Below are 22,120 nucleotides of genomic sequence, written 5' to 3' on the forward strand. Positions count from 1 at the left end.
AATGGAGACAGAGGAGATGGTTAAGGTAAGGGAAGGAAGATTGATCTGTGACGTCAGGGTTGGAGGAAAGATGTGCTGATGGTGTCGCTGCCTCATTGTCTAAAGACTCGGCGCTCACTACAAGCGGTTCGCACGTTGCCGTGTGTGACCGTGTTGCACTGAACCAGATAGTCAAGCAACAATCTGGAGAATCACAACCAGTACGGAGATCTATCAGACAGTCATGACACCAACGTTCACCTCAATAATGTTCCTCCATTAAGCAGAGAAGGTAAACTAATTACAAAATCACAACAGTAATCAAAACCAGGCATCGAGGACTGAAGGGCCCCAATTAACCTCTAGCATGAGAGAGAATGAAATCATCACAATGAGTCTTTGTGTGTTTAAGGAAGCAAAAACGTTACAAATCAAGTGCTTATTATAAAAATGTCCTACTTTACAGTTTCCATATACAAATAATTCATATACTAGGTAGGGAAGTCCTGATTCAGACCTTGCTGTTGTTGTACTGTCTGTGATTTAGTCAGCCAATCCCCTCAGTGACTTGTTGGGGCACATTAGTGTGGTAAATTTAAAAACAACAGCTTGTTTTTACATCCACAGTTAGAAAAATTTGATTTTAAACCATGCACCCAATTTTGCTGATCTAGTATAGGGTTTTCCTTTCAGTCACTATGTTTTTCAGTCTTTACAATGTTTCAGGGAGAAAGGGAGACTGTGTTGGCTGCTGCATCTATCCATATGTGTCTGTGTGATTTCTAGTCAACTTTCAGAATAGAGAGCTGCTGAAACACCGGTCATCAAATGTTATGATGTTCAAAGCAAAACACTGCATCTATAAATCAGGAGTTGCTTTTTAGTAAATTTAGTCAGCTCATGAATAGTTAACACTGTAAGTTATGACCTGAATTATCAATGAGTCATATGAGAGCAAAGAGCAAACATGCTAACATTAGTGTCTACAGGAGCGGGATACAAAAATAAAGACACTCTAAAAATGCTTTTAAACTATTTTAATAGTTTAAACACCAAATATGCCTTAATACGTACTAATACTCAGCAGAAAGCAACATCCACTCTTTATTATTTCTGTTCTCAGGGTACAGCCAAACAGCACCAAGGACAATAAATGTGTTTATATATATATATATATATATATATATATATATATATATATTGAATACGCTCTACAAAAAGATTGATACATGGCTTTTCCAAAAATAATTAGGAGTTACGTTTCGCAAAAAAAATGCACAAATGGTTAAATACACAAGTAGGAAGTGTATACACACACGACACTGATTTGTTCATTTTAATGAAATTTAGTCAATTTGGCAAATGCCCGGTAACTTGGATCGGTATCACGGACAAAAAGAAAACAATCCGAACAACTGATATTTGGTATGTTTATAATAATAAATGTTTGGCTGTTGTCATTAAAACTTAAATATAGGCTGAGATTTAGTAGAAGGTTAAACATTTTGTTGAAATGACTATAATGGCTTCCCAGTGGTCATCTTTGTAGCCGGCCAGGCATGTTGGGAGGAAGGCAGGAGGCTGAAATCTATATAACTGGATCAATAAGTCACAGAGGTCGCAGTGGTCACCGCAGCTGCCACTGTTGAGTAAACAAGCGGAGGAAAATGATTGTCCTCCAAGTCAAGAATGACCCCAATCATGATCTAAGCATTGATTCTGTTCCTCCCCTCTTATTTGTTTTTTTATTATTTTTTTTGCATGCATTATTGCCGACAGTCCAAGTGTCTGTACAGAAGATCAAATCTGGGTATGAAGACAAGTCTGCGGATTTCTCACACAACATGTGAAGAGAAAAAGAGTCAGCCAGTTCATTGCTCCCATCCCCACACAACACAGTGATGGTTTATACACAGCAATAATTGGATTCACAGGTCATTAGATAGAGAACACAAGTGACACTCTCTCAGCTTAAAGAATGGATCAGATAGGCGAGAAAATGGAGATGGCTGCAAGAATATTGATGGGGTTGTTTGGTACAGGACCAATAAAATGTCGTTTCCCTGTGCTGTGCCTCTGAAGCCCAGTTACACCATGAATGGCAGGGGGTTAATCAATAATTTGTGAGGCAAGAAATAAACGGTGGGGGAAGGACGGAGAAGAAGTAGAAGGGGGAGACGAGGGAAAAGAGAATAATGGTTGCTGCTGTTGCTCCTTTTTTAATGTATCATTACAAGGACGAGTGCAATGACACTGCTCATTATGCTGCACTAAACAGTACAGTGGTCAAACATTTCTTTTATTCCAACAAGGCCCATATAAAACAATCTGGGAGTTTTCCGCTGCACTAGCACAGCAGCAGCAGCAGCAGCAGCCGGCCCTTTTTTTGTGATTTGTCGCCGTGTGACAAAGTGAAGTAACTGAAAAACACTGTAGTTGTTTAAAAAGCCAGCAGGGCTTGTTGTTTTAACATAGGAGAACAAGAGTGTAGTCTGCTCATACACATTCAAGCATGCAGATGGCTGGTCATTAATTACAGATGGACTAGGGGAGGGAGTCACAGAGAGACGGATACAGAGAGTTGAAGGGAGAGGTCAGCTAAAGCAGCCAGTTTTCTGTCTCTCTCTCTCCCTGGACAATTACCTCTAACTGCCCCTGTACCTCCCCGGACCCTGTTAATCAAGGAGCAGGTTTGTAGTTTTTTCATGCTAAACTCTGCGTGCAAGAGAAAGGGGAACTTGCGGTACTCAGCACTTTACAGGTACAATCCGATTAAAGTCACACTGCTGTGGGGAGCTGGCTGCAAGTCCTACGGCTCAGCTTAGAACCTCCTGTCCACACAACAACTGACCTTCATTCATTTAAAACATGCTTTAACCAGAAAGATCCACTGGACTTTTTAACATTTTGGTCAAGACACAACCAAAAATATTTCTGTATTTTATTGGTACTTCATGAGATGGACACCATCTCCAAGTATGCTTTGGCTGCTATGTTTTTAGCTCAATTTATTCTCCCCGTCGCACAGTTACTACACAACTAATGCTATTCCCACAGCATGGCGCTAACACCGCCACGTTTTATATTGAGGATTCTTCCTGTGGTGCTCAGACATGACACCACATTTCAGTGGGATGAAAATGCAAACAGCACTGATATTTTTGGCCTTAAAAATACCAATTCATAGCCACAAAACGTGACCACAGCAAAACCACAAGACAGAGAGAAATTTAAAAAACTAACAAAACTGCTTGTGTGGTTTCAGGTTCAGTCAAACATACATTTTGTGCAATTTTCATCTGTCAAGAAGAAACAAGCAGTTGGCATCAAGAAATCCTTTATTACAGATGGCGATAAAACACAGAGGGACAGGAAAGCTAACTGAGATCATGCTGCGCGCTACTTGAAAGAGTTTCTGCATGATCGGCATGTGGCCCTGAAATATTCATGATTCATGTGTGTCAGTGAAGCAAAGTATGTGAATCTCTCCAAAAATAATGCACCGTCTTTCATCTGCAACAACAAAGAGCAATCTGTTGTGGTGAACTAACATGCAGCGTTCCTTTCAGAAGACGGAGAATGCAGTGCGAGACAACAAACTACAGGGATGTGCACGTGTGAGAGTGTGTACAAATGTCCTATTGCTTAGAAAACAAGCCCCTCTTTGCTAAACTGACTGAGCTTGATGAATCAGCCATTCTTGCAGCAAATTAAAAACTAATTTCTTTCTTTATGCAGGGAAAGAGGTAATTTGGTCACATTAGGTTGTAGAAAAAAATCAATTTAAAACCGGTGAGGGTTTCCTCCATTAAATCAATTAAGTGCATCTACAAACATCTATATTCTCATTACGAGCATTATTACACACTACATGCAGTGGACTGCAAATGTGGTAAATATTCAAAGCAGACTCCCAGAGGGCCTTCCGACTTGTCCGGGCAACAAAACCCGACACGAAAAGTCGTTTTTGAAATCAGCGCAGATGTAAGCCACATGCACAAGCAACGCAAAGCAATTTTCCAGCATTAAACACCAGCTTGATTGGTCTGTGCTGCATCTCAGGTTAGGAGAAGAAAAAAGAAAAGAATAGACATAAATTTCTACTCACCAGCTTGAAATCCTGAATGCTACAAATAAAGTACGGAGTATTGGGTCGCCGACTCTCGATGTACACACAATCTGCAAGTGAGAAATGGAAAGAAAAAGGGGTTTTAGAGATGATTTTCATACTTATCAGAGCTTTCATGATGTTAAGCAGTCAGACTCGGCAATACATTATTTCTTGTGCCGTTACCTCTGCTGAAAAGACATTTTTCTCCTCGAGTCAAATTCAATTGGAATGCGAGTAATAGGATTAAAGACTTTTGGAGCGCTACAAGGTTGCCTTTCCAAAGCAAACATTACGCTCAAGGGGAATTATGTTATTGTTCCACTCCGTTTATACACCAGTGAGCAACACTGACTTTAACCTCATCCCACCCAACCCCCACCACCCCCACCGAGTCATCGCCACATGGCTGTAACCATGGAGGCAACCTTGGAGGGGACCAAACCTGCAACTCATTGTCTGACATTTGACGATTTTCCTCGCATTTTAAATCAACTTTTGAGTACATTTTCTGGGATAATTTTCAAAGTGCCACCCACATTTACTGAGAATCCTAGTAAAGATGTGTCAAAGGTCTTAAAATCATCTTTCACTTCATGATGTAGTTATATTAATAGTTATACAAATCCAGTCTATTCAGTGTATTCATCCCATTATAAAGTAATTGCTTAAGAAAATCACCAGTGACAATTATTGGAGATCCTGTGATCAATATTTACAACAACCGTGACAGGACAGCATCAAGTTTTCTTCTGCACCATTTGACAATGTTGAAGCAGACAAACACAAGGATCTTTGACTGTTTCTCAGAGCCCAAACTTTCTGTATCAGTGGTGTCAAAACTTTTTCCACTTGGGCCAAAAACGTCAAGCTATACCCATTCATCCTTGCAGGGTCGCAAGGGAGACTGGTGCCTATCTTCAGTATTCATTGTTTTTCACAATGAAAAATATAAAATGTTTCTGTTTCTTTCAACCACTTGCACCCAGGCAGGCAAAACTTTGGACACCCCTCTCTGGTTGTCCTCTTTTATACTCACCCACAGGTTTGCTATAGGTCAGTGGATCATGGTGGAGACTAAATTAGGTTGAGTCGGTGTCTGGAGAACCATTTCTGTGTTGTTTTGGTCATCTGTTTTGCATCATTATCCTGCTAAAAGGCCCACTGATAACATCTGCAGTTTCCTAGCAGAGGCCACCAGAGTTATGTTTGATGTCTCCTGCTATTTTCAAAAAGTTTATAACCCCAACAAGTTCTCCACGTTTCCACGGCTTCAAAGGCCCTAACACATTATCAAAGACTATGATGTACTTTTCCTTATGTGCAACCTTTGTTTCACCCCAGATCCACATGGAGTGTTTCTGCCTCCAGATTTTAGTTTAATCCCATATTCCAACAAGAAAACAATTGCTGCTCAACTTAAAACAGTGAGATATACACTATTTTTTTATTTTATTGATATTAAAGGCATTTTAATTGTATCATTTTTGACACCTTGTGATTTTTTTCTCTGCTCAAAAGATTTTAGTTCAATGCAGTTTTCAATGTCAGATCATGTTCCTGCAATAAAATATGAATTTCTTTTTGTCCATTTTTACAACACCGTTTTGTCTTTCAGATTCTCTTGCTCTCTTGATTCTCTCCCATGGTCACATAAAATGGGATGCATTAATTGCATGGTAACCACCAGAGACGTCCCACTCAAATGATGCTATAGCATAACATGTTTAAATTAGAGGATATGTAATCCCCAAACACACTATATGTCTAACTACTGTAGCTTCGGATTAGATTGAGAAAAAAGAAAAAGCAATCCACCCTCTGTCTCTTATCCATTTTTAAAACGGTGGTTAGTGATGTCAGTCCTGGAGCACCGAGTGAGAGGAGCTGGCTGTGTTGTTGAATGAAATGTGACTGGTGGTATGGTCGGGTCGTGAACTTTCATCTCCTTAACAAAAACATTCACACTGCCGAGGACGGAAACACAAGGCCACCTATGCTGAGAAGAAAATAAGAGGAAAAGGAAACAACTAAGCACCGATGCGACACTCTCCAGACACAACCGCATATTATTAAACTATAAAAATAAGATTTCAAACCGCTAATGTCACATGTATTATAGTGTGTGAAACCAAACTGTAAAGAAAAGACAAATCTTCCTGCTCCATCTGATACAAAAATATAAAACACAGCTCTATATTGCTTTCTATTGATTTAAAAACAACCAAACAAGCTCCCGGTTTTTGCTACGACAGCTCACATTTTTGTGAGCTCTCTGCTTCAAAGGAAGCCAACAGAGGTAAGATTTACACTGACAAACACAAACTGCTGGCGCTCATCTCACCAAAAAACACATGCTGAGCGGGTCTGATGCTGAAGAATTAACAAAAGATCTGCAGCTACCTTTTTCTCCCCCCGCCCACTTCTCTCAGTGACTGACACTGCCATCATCTGTTATTTATTTGTTTGTGTCAACACAGCTATCGATCCGACTGTGGTTTATCTTACCGCTGGCAGAGGAGACGGAGGCAGGGGGAGATATTAAATGGCCCTGACACCCAAGATACCGTTTTGTAGAGGTGCTGGTGTGTACGAGAGCATCCCTGACATCATTTGCTTTGTTTTTTTTTTTTTTTTCTAAGTGTGTCTGCATGTGTGTGAGACCCCAGGGTGGGCTTGTTATCTGCTGTGAGCTGAATGAGCTGTTCTAACGGAGGGAGGGGGAGCGGTTATCGCCCACGCTCGGTCTGAGTAACGCATTATATCTCTTTCTTACTACTAGCCTCTTCCTGTCCCCCTTTTACAGCATCCCTGGAAGTCATTTACAAGATAACATGAATGAAAACGTCCATCAGTCCTATTGTGTGATCTGTGAGCAACACAGGCAGCGTGAGAGACGGAGAGGAGTTGGCGAGGGAGCGGAGGGATGGTAGGGGGTCGGAGAACAAAAGAGACTAATCTGAAGGAGATGACATGTTTCGGAGGAGTCAAATCAGGGGAATTAGGGTTTAGTGTCCCCTCACCTTGGCGGCAAATTCATTTAGAGGAGCCAAATCTCCATGTCTGTGCCCATGAGCACATCAACAGGCACAAAGGAGAGAGAGCGAGAATGAAAAAGATAGTGTGGGGGTGGTGGCGGTGGGGGACGAGGGCGGGGGACAGGGATCTACTTTAATCACTTACAGACAGCGTGGCAGTCCATTCTTCTAACGTCAAAAGCACAGTTTGAATTCATTTTGGATAGTGAAGAGTATACTGCCCTTTGTGGCATTTCTCTGAAAGCGACTACAAGGCAAAACTCTATGAATTTCAAAAGTTAAAGCAAAGTTAGCACCTCAAAATTTGCCTTTAGAATGAAAAAGGGCAAGGAATTGGCGCCAGGGGAGACACTATGAGGAGGAAACATGGTGGAAACGGGCCTCCTGGTTCCTCGACGGTCGTCGGCGATTGCTAAACATTCCTGCCATTTTGTGCTTTTGGAAGTGGGTCTCCTCGCTCAAGTGGAGAGGTGAAGAGGGGAGGGAGGAGAGAGGTTTAGCTGTGGAGTGGGTGTACGTGTGGGGGATGGTTTTTTTTTAAAGACTGAAGTGCATGCTGGGTGTGTAGATGTAGCCTTCACCATAGGAGGAGGGAGACCACAGCAGGACTGTAGCAAGAGGAGTGCTCCCATTCCTTCAGCAGCAATAAGTTCAGCTTCCACCGCACCAAACCAGACACGGAGCAAAGGCTCCACACTGGGCGCCGGAGCATTTTAATGCTCAATTTACAGAGTTTTACAGAACCAAATCTTTTAATCCTTACCATTATGTAGTCCTACAGCAGGCTACATAATAAAACAAAGGAAAAAAGGTAAAATGAAGTAAAAAAAAAAAGGAAGGAAAAAAGTTAAAGGGGAGAAGGAAGAAAAGTAAAAACTATAAAAGAGGAAAATTGTAAAAGGAAAGAAGGAATGAAAGAACAAATGAAGAAAGAAAAAAGAGAAAAGGAAGGAAGGAACAAATGAAGAAATAAGGTAAAAAGAATTAAAGAAAGAAGGAATAAATGAAGGACTGAAAGAAGGAAGAAACAAATGAAGAAACAGGTAAAAAAAGAAAGAAAGAAAGAAAGAAGTAAATAAAAAAGAAGAAAAAAGAAAGAAAGACAGAACACATGAAGGAATGAAAAAAGGTAAATGGAAGAAAGGAAGGAGGGAGGGAGGTAAAGAAGGAAAAAATGTAAAAGGAAGGAAATAAAGGAGAAAGGGACTTAAATTAGCAAAATTATGAAATGGGGATGGAAGAGGAAAAATATGGAAGATGTCACACAAGGAAGGAAGAGAGCAGGAGTCAAGTAAAAAAGAAATAGAAATAGGGCACCAGGAAGAAAGGAAACAAGTAAGAAAAGGACAATGTTGGAGACGAGGAATAAAGGAAGGATGCAAAAAACAAAGCTAGAACACAAGGAGGCTGGAAAACTAAAAACAACAAGAAAGAAGGAGAAAACATAAGTAGAATGAAGGAAGGGAAAAGAATAGGAACCATTGAAGAGGGAGAGACCTGAGGCACAAAAAGTGAGGGAGGACAAGGAAGGAACACGATGGAAGAAAGAAGGAAGGACAGGAGGAATGGAGGCAGGAGACAAGGTGGAAAGGAAAGAACAAAGGAACAGAGGTCACACTGTCACCGCCGACTCCAAAGAGCAACGCCATATTGAATATTATGACCTACACACACACTCACACACACTCCGACTCTTTGTTCAGGCTGCTGTTCTCTTAAGGCTGCCAAGCATGTCTGATCTAAAACACACCTCTGCAAAAAGAGTCGTGCATTACTTCGAAACAAATATGATGGCGTTTAATTTGCTGCTGCATCCCAGCAGCGGGGAGGGGAGGGGCGAGTTCCTGATAACATCAGCCAGGCTTCTACTTCTCTGAGCCAAAAACAATGAGCGAGTCGCACCGTGAACACAGACATATACAGACAGTGTTTTGTAAACACAGCAGCGGAGGGTGGCGAGGGGGGAGATGAATATTTTAGGATGAGAGACAGGCTTATTAAAATCAAAGGGAGTGTTTGTTTAAGTCATACTAGCAGGTGGTGAGAGTTGGGCATGAGGCAGGATGCACCTGCATTGTTAAAAGTGGAGCTGGGCTCAAACTAAAAAAAAAAACAAAAAAAAAACAAAGCACACATGCATCAACATGCAGGCATGCAACAAAGCTCCACTGTTATAATGGTCCTACAATTGATCTGCACATTTACAATAATGTAAACGCAGACGGTGAAAGGGCTCGGAGGTAAAACTAATAACTGTCTTGTCAACAGGGTCAGATTGTAATTTGTAGATTTATTTTGAAAAGTATGTCCATCTTTCTGATGGTTTATCAGTGATCTTTACGATCTTCAGTCATTTTTACCCTGGCATGTTATGTTTAATGCGTCTACACCAGCAAAACGTACAGCACCATTTCTAAATCTTTATATAAAAACAGGCTAGGATTCTACAAAAGATGAGAAAATGTCTCTCTTGCGAATAATGTGGAAAAATTACAATAAGGTCACACCTTAAAAGTCGACCTTCTTGTCCGTATCGCGTTGGACTATAAAACTAAAACTACATGAACAAGTAATCCACTATTGTTGTTAGAACATAGGATGTGTTTGGGGTCATAGGTCAGGTTACACTTTATGCTAATACATCAAAACTTTAACAAGAAAGTTGTCGTCGCTATCCATAAGTATGAGTGGGGACAGTTTCAAAAAACAAAACAGTTTCGGGTCCTCAAAGACCCGAAACTGCGGGGGGGGATAACTTTAGAGAAAAAAAAACGTTACCGTGTGGTGGGCGGAGCCTAGTAGACAGTAGCTGTAACTAATAAACCCACTGAAATACATTTCCTCTGTGTTGAAACAGTACGAAATGTTGAAAAGTTTAAACACCACGAAGAGGCAGTTTGTGCATTTTGCTTAACCAAACACTGCAGATCAAAGTTTACACAAAGTGTCAAATTCCCTTCATTTCTACAGCTTACAGTTTATCAGCAGAACAATGGATGTATTAATGAAAGTACACAGGGTGTGACGGCACGGAAGAGCTAATACAGACAAGGGAAGAATAATAAAGGTGTTTCATCTGATCCAACACAGACTCCAGCAGCTTGTAGAGACACACCAGCTGATGTCCAAGGCTGTCTGTTCGCTGCTTCCTGCTGGCTCGCTCCCACTAGGGTGGTGTTACATGTAGACAAGGCCTGGAGGTGCAAGGGCACTCGATTCCTCCACAGCTTTCCTTCCTGTTTTCCCCTCCGCCGACCCAACAAGTCCTACTTCTCGCTAGAAAAGCAAAGGGAAATACCTGGCAAGCGATACCATCAGCTCTCTACAATAGGGGCAGGTCTACAGCTGACTTAGTTCCTCGGGGGGGAAAACAGAGGCTCTTTGACAGTAACCCCCCTCCGTCTACCCCGCTCCTCTCCTTCTCGCCTAGCCCACGCTTTCTCATTTAGCAGTCGGCAGGTGGTTGGATTTCACTAAAAAGCTCTTTTCCCAGAGTCTCTAGCGTAAAGGAAGAGAGAGCAGAGCAGAGAGAGGCTCTTTTAAAAATAGATCTGCTCAGTTAACGGCGGGCTACAGATTCACACTGCCGTGTTTCAACAGGAAATGATTCCCAGGGCTTGTCCCTTATGTTTGCCTGACTAGAAGCAGCTAAGTGATTGACGGCTAGCCTTTGCAGCTCACAGGATATGTTTTGCTAATGTGCAGTGGCAGTTGTCCAACGCTGAATGAGTAACATTTTACTGGCTTTTTCACAGACTACATTCTCACAACAAACCAACCTCTTCAAAGCTTCAGGAGAAAGAAATGATCTTGGAATGAGAAATCGCAGAAGCTAATATTTTTGTTATGCAAATAATAATAATAAAAAACGGCTCGAACGTAGCAATCAGAAAGTCAGAAAAGTTTCCACACTTTTCCGCCACTCTGTTTTTATAAAAGGGTCAATTCTACTCCTTTAAAATCATGTTAAAATGTGGATCTGGTTTAGTTGATTAAAATGAACAAATTGCCCAACAAAAATACTCATCATATCTAAATCACTTTTGTTCAAAATAATAATTTTTTTTTTAATTCCCAATTAAAAAAAGCATACAAAATACTTATTAAAACTCAGTTTTTGTTGCAATTACACTGGAGCTTTTTGAGGGACATTATATTTAATGAGACTTTACACAAAGGTCACATTGTTCAAAATATATATTAAAAATTCCCTTTAAAATGATGCACTGCTATCAAGTGCCATCCCAATAGGTTCACACATCTAAATTAAATTTAACCATAAGTTGTCATGTTTTCACTTAACAGGCCATGTGAGAATAAAAACAAATATGTGGAGAAAAAAGCTATACATAACTTCTAACAGACCATCCCTACCATACAATATGGCAGTGGAAGAATCATGCTTTGTTATGCTCTTCTTCAGCAGGAAAGAAGACGGGGAGAAGGGTGGAGCTAATTACAGGTAACCCTGAAACAAACCCAAAAGGCCCTGCTTCTGTTAAAACAAAATTCTCACGATTATGCAAATTTGTAAGAATAACATTGATCTTGTGTGAATTCCCACATTGGGAATAAAATATATTGATGTCAACGTAATGTGAAAAAGTCTTAAAAGACAACATTTAATGCAACATAATGTGGAAACTTGAAGTTCTGATAATCACTGAGAAAATAAAATGTTTATACGACTACAATCAGTGAGGCTGAAAGTTAAGGGAAAGCCTGGTTATTGAGCTTTGTGTGTGTTTCTGTGTTATATAGCTTACTGCTCTGCAGCTTGCTTTAAATGGACAAAATCTGATCCTGCAAGAGCAGAGAAGACTGGAGCCAGAATCACTGGCTGTCCCCATTAACGATGGAACGCAAAAGGACTAAGTCTGTAATTTGTTTCTGTATGCTGCAACAAACAAATCATTACCGTCTCACATCTAAAATGACCTAAATCACTTCTCTCTACAGCTGATGAGGCAACCAGGCTGTAGGACACATGCTGAGGTTCCATTTTGATGGATAGAAAGGTACTAAGGAGACGTGCGAGAGCCAATAAGTATTTAGGAGACTGGTGTGTAGATGAGAAAAATCACATTTTAAATGTGTGTTTTTAACGTGGCTGCATTTGTTTAACAGTTGCAGATGTTGTTTTGCATAAGGAGTAGCTATCAGAGTGCTTTGCATGCATGTGTACAGGCAACTTTTGTGTCCGTCTCCTATTGATCCCCCCCTGGCGATGTGCATACTCTCTAAGGAGAGGATCTTCAATATGGAGTGGGGGTGGATGAGAGGAGAGAACAGGCTTGGAGAAGTCTATCCGGGCCTGGAGAAGTGGTGTGAGCTCAGCCACAGGGCTCACATCGATCTGGCATGTCTGCTCGCCCTGTGTAGGGCTGCTTGCCCCACACAAATGGCCTGGGACACAGTCCCCAGGCCGCCACCGCAGACACTCTCCTCTCTGCGTTTTAAGCAGCAGCGGGGCTTTAGTTAGCTGCAGGCCCACCTACTGGCTGCTCACACTTCCCTTTGCACCAAGTCCCCGTCCAATCGATGTGCACTAAGCCGCCTGAAACCATCTTCAAGGGATAGAAAGGCTAAGCAGAGAGATTGGAGAGTGGTTGGAGACCGGGAGGGTTCAATACTAGATTACCTGTTATGTTGTATGTGATGACACAGGGCCTGCATGCTTCTAAAGCTCCCTGTGACAAAAAGCAATCAAAACCCACAACCGGTGCAGATTCTGTCCTGCTTTTGGCGACCGCTCTCCATCACAGTCCCATCACTCTCCATACATCTGGGGTGGCGCAAATCCCCCTCTGAGGGTGGTCAGTTTTACATATTGTATGTCACTAGACGGGTATAAAGGGATTTAACATTTAGTAAAGCATAATCCATCGGAGGCTTTGTGCCTGCCTAAGCTGCACACATCAAATCTGATTGCAGGAAGGCTGCTACCAACGGCTAGCTGGGAGGGGGGAAGAGAACACACACACACGCAGATAGACACACACGCATGGTTTGTCACTCGAACAATGAGGATAGGAGACAGCAGGAAGTCTGCCGGGGAGGTGGAGGACCTTCCATGATGACACCGGGAGGTAAATTACAAACGAGCATGTAGGTGCTGAGGCTGTAGTACCAAGTCGAGAGCCGTTCTTAATATAAACCAATCTAACAACCCTCATCGTCATGGTGGGGGTGGGCTGTGACATTTCAGCCCCTCTAAACCTGTCAATCTAACTGGAGGAGAAGACAGGAAACATAAATATTCCCCCCACACTGGCTACGCTGCGCGCTCGGATGTGGAAATATAAATATTGGATAGAGCTAGCCCTCTGAGATGGTTGGTTGTGTTTATATGCCTTTTGAATGTTTCATTGATGTGATTGGCTGTTTACATTATTCTTCCCCCGTTTTTTTTACATTGAGCTCTACGCCGAGTCAATGCAGCGCAGACTGACTGCACTTTTATTGGTTAACCTTTGGTGTCGGGGTATGAATGGGGGATAAAAGTGACAATTACATTTATAACCCGGCCTTTTAGCTAGAAGTCTACCACCACATTCAGTAGAGCTGCACAGTATTAATATTGTAAAACCCTGTAAGTGGGACATCGTTTGTTAATATTTCAGCCATGATATCAGTTGTAATAAATCTTTTTTCCAAGCTTGTCTCTTTCATTGCCAACAATCTGTGGTCTTAAGCATCCACCCAACAGAATGAACATATTATATTCACGCAAAGTGACAATTTCTGACATTATCATAAACAATATATATATATATATAATAGTCAGAAATGTTTATTGTTATTACATCACACAAGATACTGCATATTTGCGATACGTTATGTAGCCCTAGCATAACATTAGCGATAAAATAATGCTATGCTTGTAAGAAAGCAAACTATTTATTACTAAACAGAATTAACAACACATCTTCACTCCATAAGTACGTTATCACTCAGGCTACTTCAGTTACAGTAAGTAGCCCAGAGATGTTGGGAAATCAGCACACAATAACTCTGAACAAAGAATAATTAAAAACACTGTCAACAGCAAAAGTAACAATCTCAAACATAATGTCAATTTTTTGTGATTTCTAACAACTTGATCTAACACATTAAGTCCAAATAGTTTTTCAAGTAATTAGCCACTCAGAGTGGAAAAAATGATCAAACAGCAAAAAAAAAATCAATTAATGCAAACCTCCGATGTATTAAACAAGGTGGTTAAAAGAAAACCTTCAATGTTTCCTAATGAAGCACTTGTGCCACGTGAGCATCCCTCCACTACCTGACCTTTCACCAGCTCCTACATAAACGAAGAGATGTAACAACGATTTAGTTGTAAGGCGCACAGCACTGAGCAGCAGGAGAGCAGAGAGCAGCCAGCTTGGCCTCCATCTCAGTCTGCTGACATGCTCACCTGCAATACAAACGGTTTATAAACAACACGTGAAAAATAAGCCAATATTACAGCTCAGGATGAGCTCGGCTCTGTTTCCATATCCTTATGTCCGACTTGACGAAGACGTCGTGCTGCAGCTCAAACATCTCTCCAGGACACTGGGGAACCCTTTGGCCCCAGAAATGATGGCAGACTTTCAGAGAGTCAGATGGTGTTAGGAAGAAATCGTTATCGCGGCTGTCGTCACAATCACATCATCTAGTGGAGCACCACTTTGCTTTATTGACTCAGCTCAAGACAAAGCTCAGAGTGGGTCACAGGATTGATTGCATGATGCATCGGCCTTTAGCCTTAGGGAGTGTTTCTGCTGTTGGAGAGTTGATTCTTTGAAGAATCCGCAATCCCTCCGCAGCTCATCGCAACTGAGATGACTGCTTCTTTAAGGGAAATCAATTATTGATCAATTAGGTTTTGTTTCCTCGCATCTCCTAAAGCTAGTTTCATCAGGGTACAGGCACAGTTTTACAAGAAAGTAGATACTTTTCCAAACTGAACTTTTCAGACTTCTTAGTGGCTTTTTTTACCTTCACTTTGAACAGAAATACTAAGGTTTGTATAGAAGACATGTTCATTTTAGGAAGGAAGGAGCGGAAGGCATGAAATGAGAGAGAGAAAGAAAGAGCTGAGCCGCTACCTTTTTCATAAAGGAAAAAAAGAAAGACAGAATAAAAAAAAGAAAGATACTGAAGACACCAGGAAGGACCTAAAGAATGTGAGACAAAAATGAATGGAAAGACAGATAGGTAGGACACAAGAAAGGGAAGAAAGACATTTAGGACACATGTGAATAAGCAAAGAAGAGTAGAAAAAAAAACAAAGAGGAACTAAGGGAGAAAAACAAGTAGGATATCAGGTAAGAGAAAAAGACAGGTTGCACATGTGGAAAGAACAAAAAATACAATTAACAGAAAGACTAATATGAGAACAACAGGAAGAACCAAAAGAAAGAAGGGAAAAAAATGAAAAATACTAGTTTTGGAAATGCGTATAAAACACACCAAAAGAGATAGGAAACAAGACACAATAAAGGAAGGAAAGAAATGAAAAATGAAAAGCCAAGTAGAAGTACACCTTTTAGAAAGGACAGAAGGAACAGGTATGTGAGGAAGTAAAGAAGAACAGAAGAATGGAAGGACATTATAAAATTGTATTCATTGCTTTCACAGACATGAAAAGCACTGATATGAAATTACAGACTCTACCTGACAGCGTATCAGTCCTGTCTTATAAACAATAAAGTGGTGATTGTTTGACTTTTGGCTATGAAACGTAGATGGCAGAAGTTCATGAACTGAACCCAGTGACGGTGAAACAACACAAACCACAGGTCAACTCCGCTGAAGGAACTCACCTCCGGGTCTGTAAACAACGTCGTCTTCTGTAATGAAGGACGTAATCTCTCCATTTTCTGTGCGCTCGTAGCGCGACTTCTTCTTGGGCATCTTCTTCTTGCCCTTCTTGCCGGCCTCCTCGGCCGTGCCACTTCCGCCGCCGGTGCTGCCGTTGTCGTTGTCCTCGTCTTCGCTGTGCTCGCTTTCTGCATAGTTCTTGGCCCCGCCCTCCAGCGTGCAGCTGCGGCGCGGCCTGGAGCTCTCGCTCTCGCCCCGGTCTCCGTCCTGCCGGCGAGATTTCCCGGCCTCTCTTTTGTCCCGGTCCCTGTCTCTGTCTCTGTCCCTCTCTTTCTCCCGTTCCTTCTCTTTGTCGGCCGTCATGATCCGCCACGTGCCTTCCTCAGTCCTCTCACGGCTGGGCCTCCGTGAAAGGTAGACTGTGAGCCTGGGCTTCAGAATTCTGAATTTACCAGTCAAATCCAGGGAAAATTCGGCCACTCCAACAACCCCAGTGTTTCAGGAAACCTGCAGATAAAACAACAACGATTAACACAGGTTTGTTCCTGTACAACTGTTAGCTGGTACATGCACCATTTGCATCTTTAGTGATAAAATACAACCACCTCCACCAGGAGCAAGGGCGGTTGTTCTTAAAGGACGTAATTTTATTTGGAAATTTCTTTAAAAACAATGTATGCGCCAGAGAAACACAAGCAGTGTTAACAGTTGCAGTTTTAATAATTTCCACTTGATAAAAGATACAGAAGTAGATTTATTTAAGTGTGAAATGGAGAAGAAAGACAAGAACCTGAAGGAAAATCAAACCTTTTTGTAGCTACAAGAAGCTTAAACAAAGCCTTAGAAAGATTTTATGTGTTGAACTTTGTCACATAATGACATATTTCCACCACAAACTTCTATGTATTTCGTCGTAATTATATATTATAGACCAAAACATTAATTTTGAAGTTTAAAAAAAAAAAACGAACAATATTTTTTCAAACTTTTCACAAATTGGAATCTGAAAAGTGTGTCTCGTTTTTAGCTGCATCTATCTTCTCCTCAACTATAATCAACTTCCCTGTCCCTCCTGAAGATAGATATTCCCACCACGTCTTATCTCATGTTTTCTGAAACACATACTATTTTGCATGTAAAAGTTGATTTTCTATTTATTTTACCAGGTAACAGTTTGCCTGCAGACAGTCTCAAACATGAGCTGTGGATTTCTCCACTCTTCCTGAGTCTTCATGATTGAGTCAAATTTCCATTTAATATATTGATCAGTTCTTGATGCTGATTGTTCACTAATGTTCTCCAAAAAAAAACCTTTGTGTGCGTCCCTGAACAGCTGGATTTATACCGAGTTTAAATTACACACAGGGAGATCTGGTTACCAAGTAACTGACCTCTAAAGAAGAAGAAAAAAAGCCAAGTTGGCATAGTAATTTTTCACTCAACATCACAATTATGCATTATTTTGTGTTGGTCTACCACAATAAAACACACTGAAGTTTGTGGTGGTAACATGATCAGAGCTGTAACGCTGTTTTTTTATTTCAGCAGTAAAAGTAGTAATCTACTTGGTTTAAATGGAGCTCAATCCTCAATGACAAAGTTAGCAGACTACCGTCTTCGCAGGCCACTGGTGACATTTCTGCCCATCCATCCATGTGTGCTTGTACTCCTAGACTGCTCCCCACCCCAACCCAATCCAGCGCTTAGCTGACAGTCACTGCTGTGATAATGTGAAGTGACAGCTCCGAGGACGAGGACGGGGGGGGAGAGAATACAGCAATCCGCTGGGTGAGGGAGGGGAGAGGAAAAGAGCCAGAGTCAGTCATTTGCCATGCTTAGTTCGCTGCCACTTACAGCTATCTTCACCGAGCCGCCACTTTTTTCATAAAACCCTCCATAAACACTGGAGCACGGCAAAGCTGAAGCAGCGCACTGTCTGCGCCACACTGCTCCTACACACAGCACAGCACCCACAAAGGAGGCTACTCATTTACTGCCAATGTTCACCTCCACCTCCGCCCCCACGGCAACAATTTAACTAGAAATGGTTATTATAGCCCCTGGAGGGCTAAGGCTGGGCAGTCGGTACTGGTGTTACCATGGCCATGGTGGCAGAGAGGAAGAGGGGAGGCTGAAAGAGACAAAACCACCGCTGAGGGAAAATTAAAGAGCGTATCTTCAGGCCAGCGAGCGTTTATTTGAAGAGCCACAAAGACGGAAAGGTGAGGAGTGGGGAGAAGGTGGAAGGTGAGAGGGAGGGGAGGAGAAAAATGCTTTTGGCTCAAACTAACACACAGTGATACACACTGAAACCTACTTGACAATGGCACTCCTTAGCAGCGGGCGCTGTCATCTCGTGAGCAGACACCAACTGACAGGGCAGCTGCTCTTGTCGTCGGTTTCAACACAAACACAGAGTCTGATTAAACCGCAGCCTCGTCACAGCCCCATTAATCACCTAATGATGAGTTACCAGGCGACCACTGGGCTGCTGGCACACACACACATTAGCGAACAGAGGGAAGATGAAAGGGCTCTGGAGCTTTCTGACGGGCATGTTCGTGCAAGGATACACAGCCAAAACCAACACATACAGATAGTGTGAAGAGACACTGTGTGTCCTCCTGCTGTGTGCCGGGTCCAAAATTAACTTTCTGACACAATAGCTAAGAGTTCAAGGGGAAAACACTTGATGGATAAGCATTTTATGGAGTTAAATATCAGCTTCATCTAAGAGTTTGAGAGACAAGTTTTGCCTCATCTACAAGGTCGGAAATAAAGTCAAAAATCATCTTTAGGTGTTAAAATGTGTTTCATATTAAATCCATGTTATATGAGACATGAAAACTGTTTGTAAATGCATCACATGCTTAATTAGAGGAATCTGACGCCTCACTGCTTGTGCTGTCTGCAGTTACATTTAAACCACTGATATTTAAAAGGTTTACCTAAATGTAGGCATTAAATCCAATCAGAGCATTCACATTTATTCCTGGAAGCTGGAACTCGGACCGGGAAGTGACGTTGCCAAACCCAAGCAGGCTCGAACTGCAATTTGAAATCCAGTTAGATTTGGTAATTGTTGTGCTCAGTAACCAGAATGACCACTATTAGCTATACAGGCCAATATAAATTGATTTTGTTTTCTCCAGCATTTAAATGCATGCAACAACAGCAGCTACATATTGCCTGACAGAGGCAGTACTGCTGATTTATTGGAATACAATCCAACAAAAGAGGAAATAAATAGTCTATTGCAGCTACTGCTTCTTAGTTCATAGAGAAGCAGCAGCTTACCAACAGATTTGGAGGTGAAAGACTAACAACGTTAAAGCAAACATAAATACTGGTGAAAACATGTTTAAATACATCAAGAAAATGAGGAAATTGACCTTTACATAAAAAGTTTAAGACAGCAAAAAACACTACGCGGCAGCAACTTGGAGAAGTGGCATTCTGTACTGTTTGTTATATAGCTGTAATTACAGCATCTCCGTGCCTGTATGTGGGTAATATATTCTTAAAACCGTGATAGGTGAAGAAATCTCCTGCAGTGAGATGACATCAAACAGGTTGAACATTTTATAGAGATCCAGGATATACAGACAATTTTTGCTCAGCTGCTACGGGTTTTAAAAACGGCAGAGTAAACACAGAGGTGTAAAAACAACATATGGAAACATTTCTACAGCTCCTTCTAGCTGCAGGAGAGCGAGTGAGAGCAAATCTTTCAGCAGAGAACGAAGGCCTTTGTAGTTCTTAAAGAGCAAAGCAATTAGTTAAAACGGGGTATTAGCAGTTCAAAGCTTTCCAGGTACCAAAAATCCATCCACAACACTCCTATCGGTGCCTCTCTACATACCGCTTTCCCAGCAATGAAGTAAATATTCACTTGCATTTTACAGCTGTTTATTCCAAACGTTTGGCTCTACCGGCAAGTCTAGAAGGTGCTAGGAACACGAAGACCTTCACAACGGCACCATTTGATAGCTGGGCTCAAATCCCAAAGGCTGCCAGAATCTCTGTATACGCTAAGCACCTCCTCGCTCCTCTAATCAGTAACATAAGCCTCTTCCAATGAAACCAACAAGGACTCTAAACTGCTGCAAATGGAGGGCTGACCCCCTCTCCTTTGATGTCAGAGGCAGATGTAAGCCCCTGCACGGATCTTTACAACTTAGGTACGATTAGTTTGCATCTGGAGACGCTTTACGCAGCTGCTTTGCTACAAATTCTTTAACTTTGACTATTTCACCAGAAATACACACACGCACACGCTTGTGTTTGTTAACCCTAGAAGGGTAAAAAGACAGAAAGGAAAATCTTAGAAACTTCGGTGGGGTAATTTTACGCAAGCAATGGAAGATGAACAAGCAGGGAAATGTAGAAGTAGTCAGTGACTCTGTACCAACAGGGAGAACAGGAATGAGAAAGTAAGATATATGTAGAGAGAGAAAGAGCCATTTCTTCCTCCAGTACTCAGAAAAGAAACACAAAGTGCTCAGTGGAAAGCGGCACTGGCCGATGAATAATACTGTGAGGGGGCAGGTGAGGCCAGGAGCTATTACACATCAATCACTGGGCCAGGACCCTTTGAAAGATACCAGCTGTCTTAATGGAAAAGCAGAGGAGGGGGAAGTGGCTGAAGAGGGGTTGAGGAGGTCCCAGCTAACGACACCTAATCCACCATTTACATTACTGCAATGAAGTCGAGGGCTAACAGCCAGGGGGGCCTCAGCTGAAATACATTTTTCTTTTGCGTGCCTTTCACAATGAGACCTCTGGCCTGAAAAAACCCCACATAGTTTGTGGCTCGATTAACACATCATTCCCCCACCGGCGGCCGCACAGCAGGTTTGTGTTTCTAAACGCAGCTTTTTCCTTCACTCTCAAAAGAAGGTATGTTTTATTCATTCCAGTCACTCCCACGTCTAACTACATCCAAGATCTGTCAAAGAATAAACAATGAAATCATCTTGCAGTGTGATAAATCAGTAGGGTCAATGTTTAACCGTGCTAAATCTAAGTATTTGATAACAAATATTGCTCAAGTTGCACATCCTTCTCCTTCAATAATCCACTAAACACAACAATAATAAAAATTTAAGTGGGAAAATATAATGAAGGCACAATATGACCAGCACACTGATTCACTCAGATTAGGGAGAGAGCCTGAGAAGTCATTCATGGCATATTCAATCGCAGAATTATGGAGTAGCAAAATGTGATTGGCAAGGATTTAGGGCCAGCTTTGCTTGGGGATTGAATGAAATACTCGCATGAATACAGATTAGAGGAGAACAATGTTAGCATGAATATACACAGGGTTATTAACAATGAGGGCGCCTCAAATTGATCCGAATAAACCAGCCAGATTCTCGGTAGAGCGGGGATCCTGGCCGTGGCGGTGAGGAGCTGCAGCGGGTTTTCGTCAGCTCCAATCCATTACTCAGAGTGATCTAATCTAAGCTGCCATCCAAGCTCCCTAGAAACAACAGCACAATGAAAGGCTCAGCTGGAGGCTGGGGTAGGCCACTTCATAAGGGATTCTTTGTGGTCTCTGCACCCTTCCTGCTTTGTCTTACCTGCTGCAATCATGCCTCGCTTTGCTCTCCAAGGCCTGCTCTGTTTTAGTGCGCACAAGATTTGTTTTTCAATTTACAGATAACCACTTTTTTTTTTCCCTTTTCCGCTAAACTTGCTTTTGCAAAGACTATTTTTAGTCAACATCCGGGGTTACTTTAGCAGGTAAAAACCACACTTGAGAGAGAGAGAGAAAAAAAAGGGCAGAATGGGGGTTTCCAATGAAAACACTCCACCCTGACTTGGAATTGAAATGGTTTAAAGCAAATCAGTGCTGCACCAGATCAAATTTTAAAGCAAAAGACAGATAATAGTGAAATATCGCAGACAGAAATTATGAACAAACTATATCCTATAGATCACAATAAAAACAGATGCTTTCTTTCAGCAGTACAATCTTATCCTCAGGGCAACAAAGATGGATGGATGTACAAATTGGTAGACAGACTGTGGAAAAGGTAGAGGGACAGATGGATGTATGAATGGGTAAAGATTAGATGAACCTAGCTTAATTGAAGGTTCGATGAAAGGATGCATCAATGGATGAATGTGTAAATGGATGAAGGGATAGATGTACTGACTGTATGGATGAAAGGAGGACTGT

General features: G+C 41.7%; 1 protein-coding gene across 3 annotated transcripts in view; it reads right to left on the reverse strand.

Moving 5' to 3' along the window:
* rere (arginine-glutamic acid dipeptide repeats) overlaps window positions 1-22,120 on the reverse strand; it is a 177,258-nt gene that overhangs the window by 81,239 nt on the left and 73,899 nt on the right. For all 3 annotated transcript variants that reach the window (XM_023331958.1, XM_023332018.1, XM_023331911.1), the window contains exons 2-3: window positions 15,936-16,440; window positions 4,088-4,158 (exon numbers count right to left, since the gene is read on the reverse strand). In XM_023331958.1, coding sequence (XP_023187726.1) covers window positions 4,088-4,158; window positions 15,936-16,296 — 432 coding nt within the window. In that variant the 5' untranslated portion in view covers window positions 16,297-16,440. The remainder of the gene's footprint in view (window positions 1-4,087; window positions 4,159-15,935; window positions 16,441-22,120) is intronic.

Source organism: Xiphophorus maculatus, chromosome 1, assembly GCF_002775205.1.
Source record: "Xiphophorus maculatus strain JP 163 A chromosome 1, X_maculatus-5.0-male, whole genome shotgun sequence".
Classification (NCBI taxonomy): domain Eukaryota; kingdom Metazoa; phylum Chordata; class Actinopteri; order Cyprinodontiformes; family Poeciliidae; genus Xiphophorus; species Xiphophorus maculatus.